The sequence below is a fragment of the Schistocerca americana genome, chromosome 3 (assembly GCF_021461395.2).
Source record: "Schistocerca americana isolate TAMUIC-IGC-003095 chromosome 3, iqSchAmer2.1, whole genome shotgun sequence".
NCBI lineage: Eukaryota > Metazoa > Arthropoda > Insecta > Orthoptera > Acrididae > Schistocerca > Schistocerca americana.
Window position 1 is genome coordinate 700,427,985 of NC_060121.1, and position 18,741 is coordinate 700,446,725.

General features: G+C 39.3%; 1 protein-coding gene across 1 annotated transcript in view; it reads right to left on the bottom strand.

The window, feature by feature from the left end:
- Positions 1-247: 247 nt before the first annotated feature.
- Positions 248-18,741, bottom strand: part of LOC124606321 (transcription factor SOX-1-like) — a 118,965-nt gene continuing 100,471 nt past the window's right edge. The window contains exon 7 of the mRNA XM_047138304.1: positions 248-457. Coding sequence (XP_046994260.1) covers positions 248-457 — 210 coding nt within the window. The remainder of the gene's footprint in view (positions 458-18,741) is intronic.

Consider the following 18,741-nt stretch of genomic DNA (forward strand, 5'->3'; position numbering starts at 1 on the left):
GACTGGTGAGAAAAAAGAAAAAGGATCCGACAATACACAACCGCCAGATTGATCACCAGTGCAATGGCGTTCGCTTGGGCTTTCTATTACAGTGGAGGAGTCCAGTCCGAAGCAGTTATCAGTATTATCTACTCTCTTTAAGAAAACAACACAGTGATGATCTCGCGATGAGACGACATTGAATGACGCTTTGGCGGCTGCCAAAGCCACAGCCACCTGTTGAGAAGGAAAGAGTTTAGCTGCTTCCTTATCGTCGAGGCGACGAGGGACAGGTTGTGCTGGCGTGTAGAACGGGGCAGCTGGCGGCTGGTGGAGGCCCCCAGGGCCCGTTATCGCCGCAGCGGGACGAGGATGCAACACGACGCTGCAGTGCGGCGCCGCGCTGCTCGACGCGTGGGAATTTCACGATCGCCGAGGAGGCCGGCGGCTGTTTGTCTTTCCCAGCGGCGCGCAGACCCTGCCCGGCCAACACGGTTCGCCGCGGTGATTGGCGACGCCTCACGTTCGCAACTTCTGCATTCTCAGAAATCGACGCATTTGCCCCTGGCGTGACGTCAGTGCTGCATTCAGGAGGCGTGGATGCCGCCGATCGATAGCCATAAGAATCTTAGCGCCGGCAGATTTGTCCACCATCACCACTACCATTATCATTATCATCATCACGACGTAATCTTTTCCTACTGTTATATCGCTTCGTTTAGAGGTCCAAAACCTGATGAGACCACTCGTTATGGAAGTGGTACACTTTTATACAGGCTGTCCCATTTACGAGTGGCGTTCAGTAAGTAAAACAACACTTTTTTTTCTCGGCGAATTTACGTTTCAGAAATGCTGGAATTGTTTTGCGACATTGCAGAATGTTTCTGCTTCAGTCCCTACAGTTTCATGAAGTTCGGAAAGGTGGCAGCATCACACGTGGTCTGCAAAATGACTTCAGTAACGGGGGTGAATTCCAAGCAAGGAGCTCTTATTAAGTTTCCTTTGGCGGAAAACTACAGCCTCGCAAATATTCACAGGTGCTTGCAAAATGTCTACGGAGATCTGAAGTAAACAAAATCACGGTGAGTCGTTGGGCGAAGCATCTGTCATCATCGCAACAAGGTCACGAAACCCTGTCCGATCTCCCTGTGTCGGCTGTGACTCTTGACGTGGTGAAAAGTACGGACACACTCATTCGAAATGATTGACGGATCACAGTCACACACCTGGCTGCAAAACTGGACGTCTCTGTTGGTAGAGATCACACACTCCTCCGGCAGCTTGCTTACTCACAGGTGTGCGCCCGCTGGGTTCGTCGCCTCGTGACAGAAGACCACAAGGAGCATCGCTTCCAACCGAAAACAGAACGGGAATCTATGGTGTAGCGCCACACAACCTCCTCTCGGAAGAAAAAGTTCAATGCAGTACCCTCAGCCGGTAAAGGAATGGCGACGTTCTTCCAGGGCTCTGAAGGGGTTATTTTGTTTCGTGTCCTCCATGTTGCAACGATCAGCTTTGAAATGCATTGTGCTACCGTGAGGAAACTGAAGAAACTACTTCAGCCTGTTCGTCGCCATAAAAATAAAAACAAACTTCTCCTTCTCCATGACGTCACATAGCCTCACACGAGTCTTCACACCCGCGAGGATTTCACAAAACTTCACTGGACTGTCCCTTCTTATCCAACCTACAGCTCGGATTTCGTACCTCCTGCCTTCCATCTGCCTGGCAGAATGAAGGATGCACTCCGTCGGAAGCAGTACGAGGGTGACGTGGAGTTTATCGATCCAGCAAGAAGTCGCCAGTACATTGGTACCATGTGGGTATACAGGCCTTTTCGTATGGTGACGTAAGGCCGTCTCATTGAATGGAGATTATGTTGAAAAATAGATTTTTGTAGTCAAAAGAGTGGGAAATAAACTAATGTATTGGACTACTGAATAAAACCAACCTGCTTTCAAAAAAGATACGCGTTGTATAACTTATTAAACGTATCTCTTATTGACCACTCCAAAAAACTACTTGTCCAGAAGTAAAATATAAAATTTTGTTTAGCTGGCGGGGGGACATCAACCAGCATGATTGATTTCTTTGTGACTCTTTGTTACAACCATAAGAACAGCAGTGCGTAGTTTTTAAATAGCGGCCTATATTTTTTTATTCGGTAATATGCTTCTTATCCTGCAGACCTGTCCAGAAACTGATTACAGTTTAACATTCACATAAAGATGAAGTAATTAAGAACGTAAAACAAGACTGACTTTGATTCTTCTGTACTAGGAAATAATGCTGATATCTGGGTAACATAACTAGTCCCCTTGCTGAAAACACTGTTGACAGTAAACAAATGATGCCTGTGTATGAGAGTAATTTCAACCTTCACTTTGTTGGTGTGCACTGTACGCACAAAAACCTTCAACTGAAGACGCCTGACTGAGTGACTGGTGTGCATTTTTCTTGTGTTACTATTTGTTAACGATCAAATTATCAAGTGGACGCGTTATATCACACCGTTACCTGCTACTAAACAAAGATCTTCTCTAGTCCTTCGATAGTTGCTTCCTGGCACTACTAACCTAGTTACTGCATTTCGACATGATGCTAAAAATATCAACAGAGGTAGAAAATACCGCTTCAGCTGTAAATTACTTTATTTTCACACGACCGGTTTCGGACTGTTATAAGCCCATCCTCAGGTGTCGTAGCTGTGCTGTGGTCCCCGAGCGCCGTGTGTACCAGGCGCCTGGTACACACGGCGCTCGGGGACTACAGCACAGCTACGACACCTGAGGATGGGCTTATAACAGTCCGAAACCGGTCGTGTGAAAATAAAGTAATTTACAACTGAAGCGGTATTTTGAACCTCTGCTATAATGCTCAGTTGCGGTTGTTCTGCCAACAGGATTGTTTGTAAAGGTATCATGTTTGTATGTGAAGGTCAAGTAGATATTGACACCTCTTTCACCGAGTTTAAATACAACAGTGCGAAGTGTTGCATCAAAGTACGGTTGGTTCATACTTACTGACAAAATATATAACATACTGCTTGAATGATGGTAGGTATAAATTTTACATACTCATATGTATTAACAATTATCAGACATCTAATTTACTGATTATACATGGACAAGTTTGGTACACTATCATATCATTAGTTAGGTACTGGAGACAGGCGCAGAAACATTCCCCTTCACGTGCCACTCAGGACACCCCATTTCGGAAAAAAACACACCATACACATCACGATTTAGTATCGCACGATTTAGTACTGTCAACAAGAAATTGGGTTTTAGTCACTACACGTTCAGTTGTTAAAAATTTAAAAACTAACAGTATGTGCAGTAATGGACGTCCCAAACAGAATGAAGCAGTTACTTCAAACGTCAGTGACGTACGGTTTCAGTTTGAATCAAATAGAACCTCCTGACACTACAACAAATTCACTAGATGCTATTGTCATGGTCTTCAGTCGAAGACTGATCTGCTGCAACTCTCCATGCTAATTTAGCCTATGCAAGTTTCTTCATCTCCGTATAACTATTGCAATGTAAATCCATCTGAAACAAGTTACTGTAAACAAGCCATTGTATCCCTGTACAACTACACTCCCGTCCCCATCCCATCACCTGTATCCACCTCCGTCTACTACTAAAACTGACGATTCCTTTCTGCTTCAAAATGTGGCCTCTCAGCCAATATCTCCATTTAGTAAAGTGCTACAAAAATTTCTTTTCCCCTTGATTCGAGTCACTACTTCTTCAATTGTCATATTCTCTTACAGCACCACATTTCAAAACCTTTTACGCTACTTGCCTGAAGTCCAAGTTTCACTTTCGTAAAAGATAAGACTTCCTATTACTTTAAACGATTTTTACAATTGCCAATTTGCATACTTAGCCGTTTCTGTGTAATGAAACAAGTCTTAAGGGAACTTCTAAAGAAAACGTAAATTTGCAATAACACTTAGTTCTTCAGTAATAGTGTAACTAAGTTTCAGTTACAGTTTATGTGGTACATGTCTACCAAATCTTTGTGTCGTACATTGATGAATTTAACAAAATTTCCCCATTTCCAAAATTGGTAGGTAACATAATAAGAATTTTGCGTATTTCTGTGAATTAATGCTGCTCTAAGAAAAGTAGCGTTCCTATAGATTCTACTTTGTAGGAGTTACCAAAGAGGTCACGTGTTTCACGTATTTGTGGTTATTCACGAAAAATATTTTTTATTAAGTATAAAATCGTTATTATACACCAGAAACAGATCTAATTTTTTCATAAATACAGGCATTGTCTTAAGCACGTGGCATATGTCGACGTATTTTAAATTATATTTTTAGTTTATTTAATGCAAACTAGACTACTAAATTTGTTCTTACATTTATGTAAACTTCAGAAAAGATATCTTTGCTTAAATTATTTACTACTGATAAATAGGAAATGAACTGACCTGACAATGAATCATTAGCTTTTTTGCAACATTCCAGAAAGAAATGTTCTAAGGTATAGAAAACTGCAAGTCGTAGTCGACAGTCGTGGTACATTCGTTGTTGAGGCAGTATCAACTATGCAACTTATGCACGAACCGCTTTATCTTTGTCTCATATAGTTCTTTACTGATCGACGTAAAGCTTCTTTGCTATAAATCATCAAAACCTGAACCTATCCATCACTCTTGAACATCAAAGAATTGAACCTCTGAACACCATGTGACCACTGGTATAGGAACTAGGCCTAAGCACAATGAGAAACTCAGACAGGAGAGTACTGCAAATGTTAGTATAAGGAAAGGTTCTCATAAAAGTATAATTAAAAATAATGTAAGTACATTTCATCAAAATATTGGGAGTTTAAAGAATAAAGTAGATGAGCTTCTGGTTTGTTTGGAAGATTTAGAAGCTGAGAATGAAATAGATATACTATGCCTGTCTGAGCATCACATTGTTACTGATATGGATAAGGTAAATGTAAGTGGTTATAAGCTCTCTGCACATGTAATGAGAGAAAATATGGAGAAAGGAGGAGTTGCCATATATGTCAAAAGTTATCATTGTGCAAAAAGCATAGAAACAAAAAAGTTTTGTGTAGAGAAACATATAGAAGCATGTGCCTGTGAGCTTAAATTAAATAAAGGCACATTTATAATTGTAACTGTATATAGGTCCCCATCAGGAAATTTTCATCTATTTCTGAAAAATTTGGACTCCTTGTTGTGCTATCTGTCAGACAGGGGGAAGCAAATCATTATTTGTGGGGACTTCAATGTAGATTCTCTGAAAGAGGGTAATAGGAAAAATGACCTTGAAGTATTACTCGGTTCTTTCAATTTGACACCCGTTATTGATTTTCCTACTCGGGTGGTAAAGGATAGCAGCTCACTGATAGATAACTTCTTTATAGACCAAGATAAGTTTAACCAGATAAATGCTCAGCCTGTTGAGAATGGTCTTTCTGATCATGGTGCACAGCTAGTTACAATATATGACATAGCTCCATTCAGCAATACTAAACAGTCCTCCAAAGTAGTACGTTCAGTCAACAATTTAACAATTGCAAATTTCAGGGAAAGCCTACAGCAGTTAGACTGGGATGAGGTGTACCGTGAACCTGATGCCAATTTAAAATATAGTTTATTTCATGACATTTTTGTAAATGCATTTGAAAACTGCTTCCCCAAGAAAATAGTTAAATATACTGGTAAGAAACCTTGTAACAAACCATGGCTTACTAAGGGTATAAAAATATCTTGTAACCGGAAAAGGGAAATGTATCTGACAGCAAGAAAGAGTAGTGACCCAGAAACTATCAAAAATTATAAAAACTACTGTGTTATATTAAGAAAAGTTATTAAAAAATCCAGGAGTATGTGTATCATATCTGAAATCAGCAACTCTGATAATAAAATTAAAACAATTTGGAATATTATTAAAAGAGAAACAGGTCAACCAAGAGCAGAGGAAGACAGTATTAGCATCAAATTGAATGAAAACTTTACAAACAAAAAGTCAGAAGTTGAAAATATTTTTAATAATCATTTTCTAAATGTTGTGGATATAGTAGGATCCAGGTGTTCATTAGAAGATGCTAGGCTGTTAATGGAAGAGGCCATACCTATGCAATTTGATACAATTGAAATCTCACCCACTTCTCCCTCTGAAATTAGGAAAATAATAAACTTGCTCAAAAGCAAAAACTCACATGGAATTGATGGCATTTCCAGCAAAATACTAAAAGCTTGTTCTCAACAGATAAGTAAGATTCTCAGCCACCTGTGTAATCGCTCTCTGGAACAGGGCATTTTCCCTGATAGACTGAAATATGCTATTGTTATACCTTTGCATAAAAAGGGGGATAGATCTGATGTCAACAATTACCGTCCAATCTCCCTTCTAACAGCTTTATCCAAAATTTTTGAGAAAGTAATGTATTCAAGAGTAGCTTCACATATCTGTAAAAATGAAGTACTAACAAAATGTCAGTTTGGTTTCCAGAAAGGTTTTTCAACGGAAAATGCCATATATGCTTTCACAAGTCAAATTTTGAATGATCTGAATAACCGAACACCACCCATTGGGATTTTTTGTGATCTCTCAAAGGCTTTTGATTGTGTAAATCATGAAATTCTGCTAGATAAGCTCAAGTATTGTGGCATGAGTGGGACAGTGCACAAATGGTTTAATTCGTACCTAACTGGAAGAGTGCAGAAAGTTGAAATAAGTAGTTCTCGTAACATGCAAAGATCAGCACATTCCTCAAACTGGGGAACTATCAAGAATGGGGTTCCACAAGGGTCAGTCTTGGGTCCTTTGTTGTTCTTATTATACATTAATGACTTGCCATTCTATGTTCATGAAGAGGCAAAGTTAGTTCTCTTCGCTGATGATACAAGTATAGTAATCACACCTGAGAAACAAGAATTAACTGATGAAATTGTCAATACTGTCTTTCAGAAAATTACTAAGTGGTTCCTTGTAAACGGACTCTCACTGAATTTTGATAAGACACAGTACATACAGTTCCGTACAGTGAATGGTATGACACCATTAATAAATATAGATTTTAATCAGAAGCATATAGCTAGGGTAGAATATTCCAAATTTTTAGGTATGTCCATTGATGAGAGATTAAATTGGAAGAAACACATTGATGATCTGCTGAAACGTTTGAGTTCAGCTACTTATGCAATAAGGGTCATTGCAAATTTTGGTGATAAACATCTTAGTAAATTAGCTTACTACGCCTATTTTCACTCATTGCTTTCATATGGCATCATATTTTGGGGTAATTCATCACTGAGGAATAAAGTATTTATTGCACAAAAGTGTGTAATCAGAATAATAGCTGGAGTCCACCCAAGATCATCCTGCAGACATTTATTTAAGGATCTAGGGATATTCACAGTAGCTTCTCAGTATATATACTCTCTTATGAAATTTGTTATTAACAACCAAACCCAATTCAAAAGTAATAGCAGTGTGCATAACTACAATACTAGGAGAAAGGACGATCTTCACTATTCAAGATTAAATCTAACTTTGGCACAGAAAGGGGTGAATTATACTGGCACTAAAGTCTTTGGTCACTTACCAAATAGTATCAAAAGTCTGACAGATAACCAACAAGTATTTAAGAAGAAATTAAAAGAATTTCTGAATGAGAACTCCTTCTACTCCATAGAGGAATTTTTAGATATAAATTAAGAAAAAAAATAAAAAAAATATAAAAAAAAATAAAAAAATAAAATAAAAAATAAAGAAAAACAAAAAAACACAAAAAATAAAGTTGTTATATTAACTTAAGTATGTTGTTAAATTAACCTAATTATGTCATGTATTGGAAAATTCGACTCGTTCCACATCATTATGAAATATCGTATTCATGATCCATGGAACTAGTATTAATCTAATCTAATCTAATCTAACACAGATGAGTACAACAGCATTCTTTCGTAAGAACTTTTTTATTATCTGTTATTACTGTCCACCTTTCTGATAATGTTAGAAATGTACTGAAGAAGTAGTGTCTGTTGTTAGAAACGTGCGTATTTCAATACAAAATTGTTTATTACATAGAATAACAAATAAGAACGGGGACATTACATCTGATAGATTTAAAATATCATCTTCGAAGCTCAAAGATTATGGTTTTCCTCCCTGAACGTTAATTCCCTCCTAATATGCCGAGTTGGTGACTTAGAGTATCAGTGAACATGCTGAATTTCACTACAGAAGTCAACAATCAATATGAAATATTTTATTTAACGGCTGAACTGGTTTTGACTTTCATGTCATCGTCAATAGTCAAAATACGAAAACATCATCTGGGAAAGATGAGAAAATGAATATTTCTGAGGAGTCTGAAATTTGGAGCACCTACAAAAATGAGCCGGAGACTTTATTTAAAGAGCAATATGGATGGAGTATGAACGGTATTTACAAATCGTTCAACGACTTCCTTTGAGACTACCACTCCAGTTTTACGTGTTTTAACACACCAATGTCCGTTGTTTATTGTTTTAAATCATGTTTACCTTTATTGTTATTATTTATTATTATGTACTAAATACGGTGCAGTTGAGGTATACATCGAACATTTTACATCCGTGCTTGTTATTTTCCCGCCACCTGAAGACGGTATAGAGTGCTGTTATCTGGCAACGCTCTGCGGACCAACGCAATGGCAATCTCGTCTACGAGTAATCGCTGGCCTGCCTACGATATCAAAAGACATCTCTTCAGTTACGCCGCCGTCGCTAAGCGTTAGTATGCTGCTCGGCCAGCGCAGATGTTGCGTCAGCTACAATCAGTCAGTTCTAGCTATGTTTGCTGAAAGCATTGCTAACTTCTTATGCAGCCTCCATCTTAGATTACACTCCATCAGCTGCAGACTGCCATACACGTGACAACGCAGTTAAGGGGGGTAGGACGTCAAAGGGGCTGACTTGGAGCAGGAGAGGCACCACAGGACATTTTAATTTCCACTGTCTATACTTTTACAAATAAATTCACGTAACTTTGTCATCATGACCAGGAAGGATGCAGAATTCACACTCATAGCAGTGGAAGTTCGAAAACATAACGAAATGATCTTTGCTACATGTGAAATTTCATCATTTTTTCACTTACTAATGTCAGTATTTGTTGCTATAGGTACACTTTTCTTCATAACTAAGAGAAATTCTTCGATGAATTTTGCACAGCATACAAACCATATTTACAGGTGTATGAAACTCTAGAATTTTCCAAATCTATTAAACACTGTGGTAAAAATTGAGATAATTAACTATAAAATTAGATTTTTTTTGTCAACATGAAGTTTAAAATATATAATATGAGTTTTTTCTATACATGAAGTTTAAAATGTAACACCACATTCACTTTTTCATAAATTAAATAATTTCTAGAGCTTCATACACCTGTAAGTATGGTTTGTATGCTGTGCAAAATTCATCGAAGAATCTCTTTTACTTATGAAGAAACGTGTACCTATAGCAACAAACGCAGCCAATAGAAGTGAAAGAAATGATGAACTTTGACATGTACAAAAAAATTATTTTGTTATTTTTTTGAACTTCCACTGTTATGATTGTGAATCCTGAATCGCCGGCCGAAGTGGCCGTGCGGTTAAAGGTGCTGCAGTCTGGAACCGCAAGACCGCTACGGTCGCAGGTTCGAATGCTGCCTCGGGCATGGATGTTTGTGATGTCCTTAGGTTAGTTAGGTTTAACTAGTTCTAAGTTCTAGGGGACTAATGACCTCAGCAGTTGAGTCCCATAGTGCTCAGAGCCATTTGAACCATTTTGAATCCTGAATCGTCCTGCTCATGCTGACAAAGTTTTATGAATTTATTCATAAAAGTATAGACAGAGGAAAGTAAAATGTCCTGTGGTGCCTCTCCTGCCCCAAGTCGGCCCGTTTGACGATATATCCCCCTTAAAAAAATTGAACACGGATTTGTTTTTATTTCTGACGGAGAAGCAAAATACAAATTTTCGTAGATTGAGCTCCAAAAATGCTTCCACGATGAAATATTTCGATAAAAACTATTTAACACCCCCCCCCCTGGGGGTTGAATTTTCAAAAACAGTGCAACGCTGAAACACGTATTTTTTATTTCCAACCGAGAAGTCGTATGCCTGTGTTTACAGAGGTAGCTTTACAAACGTTTTAGTAGTACTTTAATATTGATCTACTTTAAAAAACATTCACTAGTTTACTCCCTCTCTGGCTGAATTTCAAAAAATACCGAAATACATATTTGTTTATTTCTGACCGAGTTACGAAATACCAGTTTTCGTAGTTCTGGTTTCAGAATTGATTTAATAGCGACATATTTTCATAAAACGTTTCATCACCCATTTCATCCCTTTAGGGGTGGAATTTCGAAAAAACGCTTCTTGAAGGACGCCTGCAGTATAAGGTCACACCAACTCCAAATTTCAGTTGCTATTCACTGCGGTTCAGACTTGGCAATGATGATTCAGTCAGTCAGGACATTGCCTTTTATGCACTGAAGCGCCAAAGGAACTGGTATAGGCATGGGTATTCAAATACAGAGATATGTAAACAGACAGAATGCGGCGCTGTGGTCAGCAACATCTATGTAAGACACCAAGTGTCTGGCGCAGTTGTTACATCGGCTACTGCTGCTACAAGATTTAAGTGAGTTTGAACGTGGTGCTATAGTCGGCACACGAGCGATGGGACACATTATCTCCAAGGTAGTAATGAAGCGGGGATTTTCCTGTACGACCATTTCACGAGTGTACCGTGAATATCAGGAATAAGGCAAAACATCAAATCTCCGACATCACTGCAGCCAGAAAAAGATCCTGCAAGAAAGGGACCAACAACGACTGAGAAAATAGTTCAACGTGACAGAAGTGCAATCCTTCCGCAAATTGCTGCAGATTTCAATGCTGGGCCATCAACAAGTGCCAGCTTGTGAAACATTCAACGAAACATCATCGATATGGGCTTTCGAAGCCGAAGGCTCACGTGTGTATCCTTTGTGACTCCACGACGCAAAGCCTTACGCCTCGCCTGGGCCCGTCAACACTGACATTGGACTGTTGATGACTGGCAACATATTGCCTGGTCGGACGAGTCTCGTTTCAGATTGTATCAGCGGATGGACGTGTACGAGTACTCAGACAACCTCATGAGTCCATGGGCCCTGCATGTCTGCAGGGGACTGTTCAAGCTGGTGGAGACTTAGTAATGGTGTGGTGCGTATGCAGTTGAAGTGATATGGGACACCTGATACTTCTAGATATGACTCTTGACTGGTGACACGTACGTCAGCATCCTGTCTGATCACTTGCATCCATTCATGTCCATTGAGCATTACGACGGTCTTGGGCGATTCCAGCAGGACAATGCGATACCCTACACTTCTATAATTGCTAGAGGGTGGCGTCAGGAACACTCTTCTCAGTTTAAACACTTCCGCTGGCCACCAAACTTCCCAGACATGAACATTATTGAGCATATGTGGGATGCCTTGTAATTTGCTGTTCAGAATAGATCTCCAGCCCCTCGTGCATTTACGGATTTATGGATAGCTCTGCAGGATTCATGGTGCCAATTCCCTCCAGCACTACTTCAGACATTAGTCGAGTCAATGCCACGTCGTGTTGCGGCACTTCTGCGTATTCTCGTGGACCCTTCACGATATTAGGTAGTTGTACTAGTTTCTTTGGCTCTCCATTGTATATATAGACTGTTAACGTGTGCAGTTTAATTCTCTTTATAAAGTTCTCCTTAGTTTCCTCCACAGCTTTCTTACTTTACAAAAAGAATAACAGCAGGGATGGGCTACAACCCTGTCAGTATTGCCTCGCGTTCCTAAACTTTTCCGGATACCAGACTCAACCTTCCGAGGTCGACTTCTTCTAGTCTATTCATGCCAGTATTTTGCAAAGATGAATTATTAATCTGATGGTTCGGTAATAATGATACCTGTCAGCACCTGCTTTCTTTCGAATTGGAATTTTTATGTTCTTGCCCGCATCTCGTGGTCGTGCGGTAGCGTTCTCGCTTCCCACGCCCGGGTTCCCGGGTTCGATTCCCGGCGGGGTCAGGGATTTTCTCTGCCTCGTGATGGTTGGGTGTTGTGTGATGTCCTTAGGTTAGTTAGGTTTAAGTAGTTCTAAGTTCTAGGGGACTGATGACCATAGATGTTAAGTCCCATGGTGCTCAGAGCCATTTGAACCAGCCATTTTATGTTCTTCTTGAAGTATGAAGGCATTTTGCCTATCTCATATACCTTACATACCAGGTGGAGTAGTCTTGTCATAGTATGCCTAGTTAATTTTGCTTGTATCCCTTGAAGATATCGATCGAGGTGGCGCGATGGTTAGCACACTGTACTCGCATTCGTGAAGATGACAGTTCTAACCCGCGTACGCCCATGCTGATTTAGGTTTTCCGTTACTTCCCCAAATCGCTTCAGGCAAATGCAGGGATGGTTGCTTTGAAAAGGCACGACCGACTTACCCCCCCATCCTTCCCTAGTCCAATGGGACTGATGACCTCACTGTTTTGTCCCCTCCCCCATTTCAACCAACCAATCCTTGAATACGTGCCTTTGGCTTTATTATATTAGAATATGTTTTAAACAGGTATGTTTCTTCACATGTTTAAGCTCTTTTTAGACATACCTGAAGATTACTACCATGGAGCCAAATCATAATCTGACAACAATTTCTGTTATCATAGATTGGAATTAAAGAAAGAATAACTATGGGTGAAGCAAGCATGCCTATAGATTCCCCGCCCCAGCCGATGTGGTTCCACCTGCGACATGGCAATTATTATGTAACGTTGAGGCACGCAAACCACTTCACTGTGGAGGGTCCGCTGTTCGAGCAGGGGAGGGTCATTAGATAGAATATCTGAAGTTCAACGCATGGCATAAATGCTCTGTCACACAGAGAATTCTATCAGGAAGAAGTAAAACTGTTATTCTATGTATTTTTGTGTTTCGCCATGAATGAGATCTACTTATGTTCAAGGAATTTGCCTTCATGGCTTCAGCGTAGACAGTCGTGTTATATTAGCAGTCAGTACGCCAATTCCGTTCCATAAACCGCTAATGTCGCTGAAAACTAGACAGACTGTTCAATGTTTATCTAAATCCCATCTCTTGATTTCTTGGGATAGTGCAAGGATGTACATGGCATGGTCTGTTGCTCTGATCTTTCCATTGCTCTGAGAACCGAGTGTATTTTATGGGTCATGGAAACCAGATTTCAGGTTACGTTTTAACATGCTGGAGCCATCAACTTGGAAAACCAAAAACGTCCATCAGTATGTCATCTGAAAAGGAAGTCACCACTTATTACTTACAGAGTAAAGGATATTGTATGTTTGTAATGACCAATGTATACCTTATTTTACGCCAAATACGGTCAGTAAGAAACGATTATAATTGAATTTACTTCCAAAGACACTAGACGTGTCATATCCGCCCCCTTTTAAGAAAAATTCAATTTGTGAATAACCCAGGTGAAATTATGAACCACTATAGAATCTGGATGATTGCCAAAATTAGAAATTACTCTTGGAGTCAGCAACACCATGAAGCCTCCGCCGTTTTCACCGAGGCTGCAGACTCATCACAAGTGCTTTGAATGCTGGTGCTGGAGGGGGGGGGGGCTTGAAACACGTATGTAACATAGCAGCGATGGCGAGGCATTGTAGCATCTGTGACCAGAGAGTTTGCGCTTGACCGCGCGAGTGTTGCGAGCGGTTCTCAGTCGGTCAGTCAGTCGTTGCGAGTCTGTCAGTCAGTCGTTGGGAGTCTGTAGCTCTGTCTAGTGGAGGGCAGTACTCTGTCAGTAGTCGTCGCGTGCAGTACGCTAATAGTCGTCATGCAGAGCGGTCGGTCAGTAGTAGCAGTCCAGTGCGGGTGATGTAGGCGGTCGGCAACACTTGTCAAGATGGTGAATAAGGTATACTGTTAATTAATATAATCATTAGATAATGAAAAATTTTATTTATTGTAATTATTGTCCAACAAGTCCCCCAATAATAATTTTTATTTCAAAAGCATTTTTTTCAAAAATTTAATTTTTTATTGAACTAAAGATTTCGTTGCACTTCCCATTTCATTCCACTTCTTTTGAAGAAAAATTTCACTAAAATCACAAAAAAAGAGAATATTATTATTTGCAATGCAGTTCCTCCAAGCGGTGCGCAACAACAAGAGCAGAAATGTGACATCCATTTATTCTGAGGTAAGACTTTAATTCTGATTGTTTTGCACAGGGCCAAAGACCGATATTTCGGTTTAATTGAATTTTCTTGTCACTGAATGGACTTTAATTTTTTGAAGGATTTATATTTGAGTCAGATTGCGAATTTCACATTTTTGTTGCCATTGTCAGTACATTTCATTGTGGGCAGGTTACACTTAGCGCAATGTCCATTAGGATTCATAATTAAATATTGTCATATTTCTTTCTTTCAAATTTTTGTGGGGAGGTTACACTCGGCTCCCATTTCTATTAAGTATTGTCTTTTCTTTCTTATAAAATTACGGTGGGGAGGTTACACTTGGCGACACCCAGTCCAGGATCGTATTTCGTTGAGAGTCTTTTGAACAACAGTCAGATATCTGCTCTTGTTTGCTTAGATATAATTAGGATTTGGCGCAACGCTTTTATTAACTTGTAACTTTTTTTCTACAGGTCAACGGCAATTCGTTGCTCTATTGTATTTGTGTGTTGCTTTTGCATTTGTGCTTATTGTTTTGTGAATATTTGTGACTGTTGCAAAAATGCCGCGAAAGACTGTGAATAGTGTATCGCGAGGTATTACGAACGAAATTACCGGCTCAAACGACTCTACCGATAGGACATGTGACACGCAGTGTAATGATGACAATCCTGCGTTCACTAACAATCTGTGCATTACATCCACTAGTGATGACTTTTATATTAATGATGAACAAACGAACTCAATTGTCTCGTCTGTTAATTTGACGACAATTGATGACGCGGGACGCTCTATTGTAATGAGCGCTGCCGAGCTTAACACACCCGATTTGGAAAATTCATGTAACATACAAACAAATTTTTCGAATGAAAATGGTCAGTGTAGTGAAAGTACGACGGAGTTAATTAATTCCGAAATAGGGACTGACAGTGTATGTTTAACTGGCAAACCTTTTTGTAAATTACGGAATGACCAAATGGTCACGCAAAACGAGACAATTCCAGATCGACCATTGAATAGCACAGAGAATAGAAATGCCAATTTTGAATCGGATCCAATTATGGCATTTTTGCGGCAAAATTTCAAACAGTTTAATGAAAAATTTAATAAAATTGATGAAAATTTCAAACAACAGAACGAAAAACTTGACAATAATGACGAAAATTTCAAACAACTTAGCGAACAGGTCAGACAACAGAGGGAAGATAACAAACAAGATAATGAAAATCTCAAACAACACTTAAATAAAAAATTAGACGACAATTCCAGACAGCTTAGTGAACAAATTAGAGCCGTTGCCGCGCAGTGTCATGACACTAAGGAACAGTTGCGCACGGAAATTGAGGCTTGTTCACAAAAAAATAGCGAAGAAATTAAGTCTGTTGCGCAGGAATTAAGAGAAATGCAAACAGCCGCAACAGGTACACTCAGAGACGAAATTAGCGGAGTCGCTAAACAATGCTCTGAAAAAGCTACACAATTACGGGATGAGTTTAAAGCAATGACGGTAGAACTTTCGCGCACTATGGACGCAAAGATAGACGCGAAATTCGAACAGCAGAACACTCAGATTAACGAGCGCTTTAATCAGCACATACAGAACAGTGATACGCGTTTCCGCAGATTTATTCAGGATCAAAACAAAGTAAAACGACAAGTCATGGAAACAATCACTGCACAAAGACAAGAGGACAAACGTAAAATATTCGCGAAAGCGAAGACGTATGTAGACAATAATATTACTACAGTGTCCGACAAAATTAATACCATAGAACAATTGAACGCGGAATTACGGGATGAAATTTCTGACCTTAAATCAAAAACAGATACACACACAATAAATATTCAAACAGTGACAGACAGATTCGAACAATTAGATCTAACACAGGATTGCGATGTCATCAAAGCTGATGTTAAAAAACTGAGCGAAACTACGCGTAAGTTGCAAAAACAGATTAATGCGTCTGATTCTAAAACCGATGATCAGGTTAAGATACTGACTGAAAAATGTGATGAATTGGCCAGTCGTATTGATGTTATCGAAAATACTAATGACAATAAATCGGACGATACTGCACCGGTTTCATTTAACCAAACACCTGAATTTCAAAATTTACAGCAGACAATTAATGAGATCGATTCATCTAACAACACGTTACGTAGGAAGTTGTCAAGTTTACAACAAGAAGTAACAGAAATGAAAAACACTTCAGTTAATAATATACAACAGACGCCACTTTATGAACATGTGTCAGACTCACGCAGCGCGTATAATTTGGGTAATCTACAGAGAGTACGAGACTTAGATTCCGATCAACCAAAGTTCAATAGATTCTCTTACGATCCTGAACCTGTTCCATCATACAGAGATGATAACTTCGACTACAAACATTTTCTGTCAGTGAGAAAGTTTAAGGTTTTCAAAAACGATAGAACGCAGATTCACCCACTGGATTGGATTCAACAATTTAGCTTTGCTCTTCCACCGACTTGGCCTGTAACACACAAACTTGAATTTATTTGCAGCTTTTTGGAAGGCGAACCGGCAACTCGTATGAGACCGATCGCGAGGCAATGCTACTCAGTAGAGGAATTTCAGAATGCTTTTCTGTCAGCGTACTGGTCGAAGACGACACAGCGCGGAATTAAAGACCAACTAATTAGTTTGCCAAACTACGAGAACTCAAATTTTCCCAGTGTAACGCAATTTTTTGAGCACATGGTACAACAAAACCAGTACCTAAGTGAACCGTACAGTGAATCCGCACTTATACAACTATGCATCTCTAAATTACCACGGTCATTACGAGTGTCACTTCTAACGGGCCAGCAAAAAGAAAACATTTCAGCATTCAGAGATCTTTTACAGCTCTTGGAAGTACAGCAATCCGATTATTCTTTTGTAAACAAAAACTTTTCGAGTAACAACCAAGGTCAACAACAGTACTGCAATTATGATCAGGGACGTAATTTCAATCGGAAAGATAACAGACGCTTTAGGAACGACAACTACCAAAACTTTAATAACAGGCAAAATTCTAATTATCAATACCATCAAAATTTTCAGAAACAGGAACAACACTTTAGTAACAATAGAGGTGTTTCACAACAACAACATCAAAACCGGCCGGTTAGCATACCTAACCAACAATGGAATGCACAAGGTCAACCAAGCTTTAATGTTCCGCCGCGTGCACGTATAGTCCCTGGTGCAACAAATATTAACGCACGGCAGCAAGGAAACAACTACGTACAAAGAAGACAGTATTTCAGTTCCTATCGTAATGCACCGTATAGGAATGACTATTACGACAGACGTAAAAACGACGAGCACAATTATCAGCGTACATATAATAACAGTCGGTCTCACCAACAGCAAAATTATTCACAAGAACATATTCTCATGAATGAACCCGACAGTAGATACCATCCAGAACGTAATACGTCTGGAAGAAGTAATAGAACGGTTCAAATAGTCGAAATGCCACAGAATCCTCCTAATAATAATAACACGTCAGATAGAATCTGACTAGATAATGTACAGGACGCATCTTGCAATAATACAAGCACTACCTTAGACACGCAAAATGTTGTTCACGAAAATGTAATTACTTTTGACGACATCAGAGACACTCTTTTACAGGAAAGACCAGTTATTCAGAAAACCATTTCACATCCTGTTATCGAAATTAAAATTGGTTCATCGAAATTTTCAGCAGTAATCGATTCCGGATCACCTATATCAGTAATTAATGAGGAGACTTTCAACGAGTGCAACAAAGAGAATACTTATCCGACGTTACCTTTAGGCAAAACAAAAGTGAAAGGAGCAGTATCGAGTAAAGGTGTAGACGTTAAATTACAGACGCATTTATCATTTTGTATTGGAGGTCATACTTTTCACTCTAATTTTTGGATTGTGCCTTTATTGACAACAGACGTTATTTTAGGTACGAATTTTCTGGTACAACACGACGCAGTCATTGATTTTCAGAATTCTTATTTAATGTTAAAGGATGAAAATGTACAACTTGGTTTAGAATTTCAGCACTCATTATCTGCGGAAGAACAAACAATCAACCGCACAGAGGTCATTTCCGCAACACGTGACATAGACTGTAATCCCACATTGTTAACGGATACGTACGTACACAACTATAATACTCCAGACGAAGCTGACTACGACGTAATGCAATTGATTTCTGATAAGGTTAAAAAGAGCAGTGCAACTACAGACGACGAACGAAAGCAATTACACAAAATTCTTTTACAGCAAGCTCCAGTTTTCGACAACATTCCTGGTACTATGTCCGGATTTATGTATGAATTTCAAGTGAAACAGCACGACACATTTAAAGCAAAGCATTATCCCATTCCATATATCCACAGAGAACAAGTTAAAAAAGAATTGCGGGATATGCTTGATCAAGGAATTATTGAACCAGCAGTTAGTCCGTACATAAACCCGCTGCATATTGTTAAGAAAAAAGATGGCTCACTTCGCCTTGTACTTGATTCACGTCACATTAATGACATTATTATTA